We start from the raw sequence: 2,495 nt of genomic DNA, 5'->3' as shown, positions 1-2,495 counted from the left end.
ATTATACGTATGAGTTGCACTCCCCCAGTCATTATTACACGTGCAATAAACACTCCCTCTGTATGATAAGCACTCCACTAGTTTCTGTGTGATTTGTAAGTACACTAATGGCATTAGCAACTGAAATGGTAGTTTACGTGAATTGTTTATACACTCCAACGCCCAGTACTCACCATTGTCTTTTGAGCAAGTCATAAGTTTCTACATTTCCTCGAAAAGGTTTGTTTTTGCTGGTAAGTAAACTTTAAATCAGCTCTAATTATCATAGAGACTTTAAACTTGGTTCAAATCTTAGTTTACGAAAAGCTGCACCAAATATGACCTTGACCTTTTACCTTGAACTTGAAGTGTGTCCAAGGTCAAAATTTTTGAGACATTGATAATGGAAAAGTTGTCAAGCTATTATCATTCAATTTAGCGATTTAATTTTGAAACTTCAAGGTCCAAGGTCACGGTCAAGGTCGAGCAAAAGGTCATATTCACGTATTTGGCTATAGCTTTAGATCTAATTGTCATACAGACTTCAAAGTTGGTTTATATTTCATGTGTTTAAATTTTGGGTAAAATTATTTAGTGTAGAAAAACTACAAAATTTCTCTCATTAAACTTGGTTCGATGTAATGGGGGAAAAGCCTGTAACGGTAAAAATTATCTATGCTGGTTTTTCATGGTTTGAAAAATCAACGTGTTAGAGATATGAAAATATTTTTCTTTATTACTCCTTCAAAAAATCTTTCAAAAAAAAAAATGAGTGCAAACGAGAAGGATGGGGAGGTAGGATAAGATAACATATACGATATCTTAAATCACAATTATGGAGGAAAAGTGATTTGAAAAGGAAAAGGGTGAGGTTGATCATGTACTATATTGTATTGAACGGTGATATCCTTAATTCTTAGGGATGATAAAGTCATCATCGTAAAATGAGGGCCAAAACGCATGACAAATTGGAGAAAACTCCCGAGGAAACTTCCATTACAGAAACGCAACCTCGGATTAAAGGTAAAAACGCCTGAGAAAGATGAAAATTCCGCGACCTTAAGAATAAAAATTAGGCTACAAATTTTAGTTTATAATACTCCGTACTTTTTCTTTTGTTTCCATTACACTATAGTCATTTTTTTTAGTGAGGCAGATTTGCACCGACTCGCAGCGGTGCCCTTTTAGCTCGGAAAAGTTTCCTGATCGCTGATTGGTTAGAATTATCTTGTCCAACCAATCAGCGATCAGGAAACTGTTCCGAGCTAAAAGGACACCCCTGCGAGTCGGTGCAAATCTGCCTCATTAAAAAAAATTGACTATAGTTACCCTATATATCCCAATGAGAAATGTAAATTGTGATAGTTTTTTAATTATTTGGGTTATTTTTGCAAGATCACTCCTGGGGGAAATAATGAACGTCTCTAAAAGGAGCATTATTCATTTGGAGATATTTTATGAGTTTATTAAGAAGAGTACATATCCGGATGGCATCACAGATAAAGAAAAAGAAAAGGCTAACTTTCGTAGCGCTTGCCGAGCTTTTAGCATTGTGGATAATAAATTGTTTAGGCCGGGAGCACACTAGCGACTCTGTGGCCCCACAAAGCCACAGCATCGTGTGGTGGGGAGGTGGTCTCCCATAGGTTTCCATTGTTTTCAAAGCCACGCCACGCCTGTGGCGGGGATAAGCGACAGAGAGCCACAGTCGCTTGCGACAGTTGCTAGTTTGCGTGGCAAAACTTGAGAACAATGGAAACCTATGGGAGACCACATCCCCGCCACAAGATGCTGTGGCTTTGTGGCGCCACAGAGTCGCTAGTGTGCTCCCGGCCTTATGCTAAGATTTTGTTCTGTATTTTGTAGTTTTTAGCATACCACAGATGTTATAACGATCATTTTTGTACTTCTGTATTGTAAATACAAGTAAAATTTCTCTTTATGTCTGTCCTTAAATTCCTTTCGCTAATATCCTATGGTTGTTCGTAACTTATAAGATTGAATTAGTTTATGGAATTCAGGCTTTACGACATGCACTTTATATTGCTCCTCGTTGGATAAGGAATAGTAAAATGCATATGCATTTATATCTTTGACGGTCTTTAACGTCGATAACCATAAGTAACTAATCGTGTTTAAGCAGCATATGAAAAATGACAAGACATAGAAATGATGATAAGGAAAATATATAAACAAATAATTTCTTCTAAGCCTTATGTATGAAACCAACTATAGAATACAGAATACACAATACTGTATAGCATTAACGGGTGGGAGAAGTGGGAATTGCATGTATGATAAAGACTGGGGGAGTGCAAATAATTCAAAGGGAGTGTATATTTTACGTATAATAATGACTGGGGGAGTGCAAATAATTCAAAGGGAGTGTATATTTTACGTATAATAATGACTGGGGGGGGGTGCAAATAATTCAAAGGGAGTGTATATTTTACGTATAATAATGACTGGGGGAGTACAAATAATTCAAAGGGAGTGTATATTTTACGTATAATAAT

The 2,495-nt window shown here is 36.5% G+C and overlaps 1 protein-coding gene across 1 annotated transcript in view; it reads left to right on the top strand.

Moving 5' to 3' along the window:
• Positions 1-620: 620 nt before the first annotated feature.
• LOC137650702 (uncharacterized) overlaps positions 621-2,495 on the top strand; it is a 23,472-nt gene continuing 21,597 nt past the window's right edge. Inside the window, exon 1 of the mRNA XM_068383865.1 lies at positions 621-641. Within this exon, the coding sequence (XP_068239966.1) occupies positions 621-641 (21 nt within the window). The remainder of the gene's footprint in view (positions 642-2,495) is intronic.

This window comes from Palaemon carinicauda, chromosome 12, assembly GCF_036898095.1.
Source record: "Palaemon carinicauda isolate YSFRI2023 chromosome 12, ASM3689809v2, whole genome shotgun sequence".
NCBI classification, from domain to species: domain Eukaryota; kingdom Metazoa; phylum Arthropoda; class Malacostraca; order Decapoda; family Palaemonidae; genus Palaemon; species Palaemon carinicauda.
This window is presented reverse-complemented; position numbering and strand designations above follow the sequence as displayed.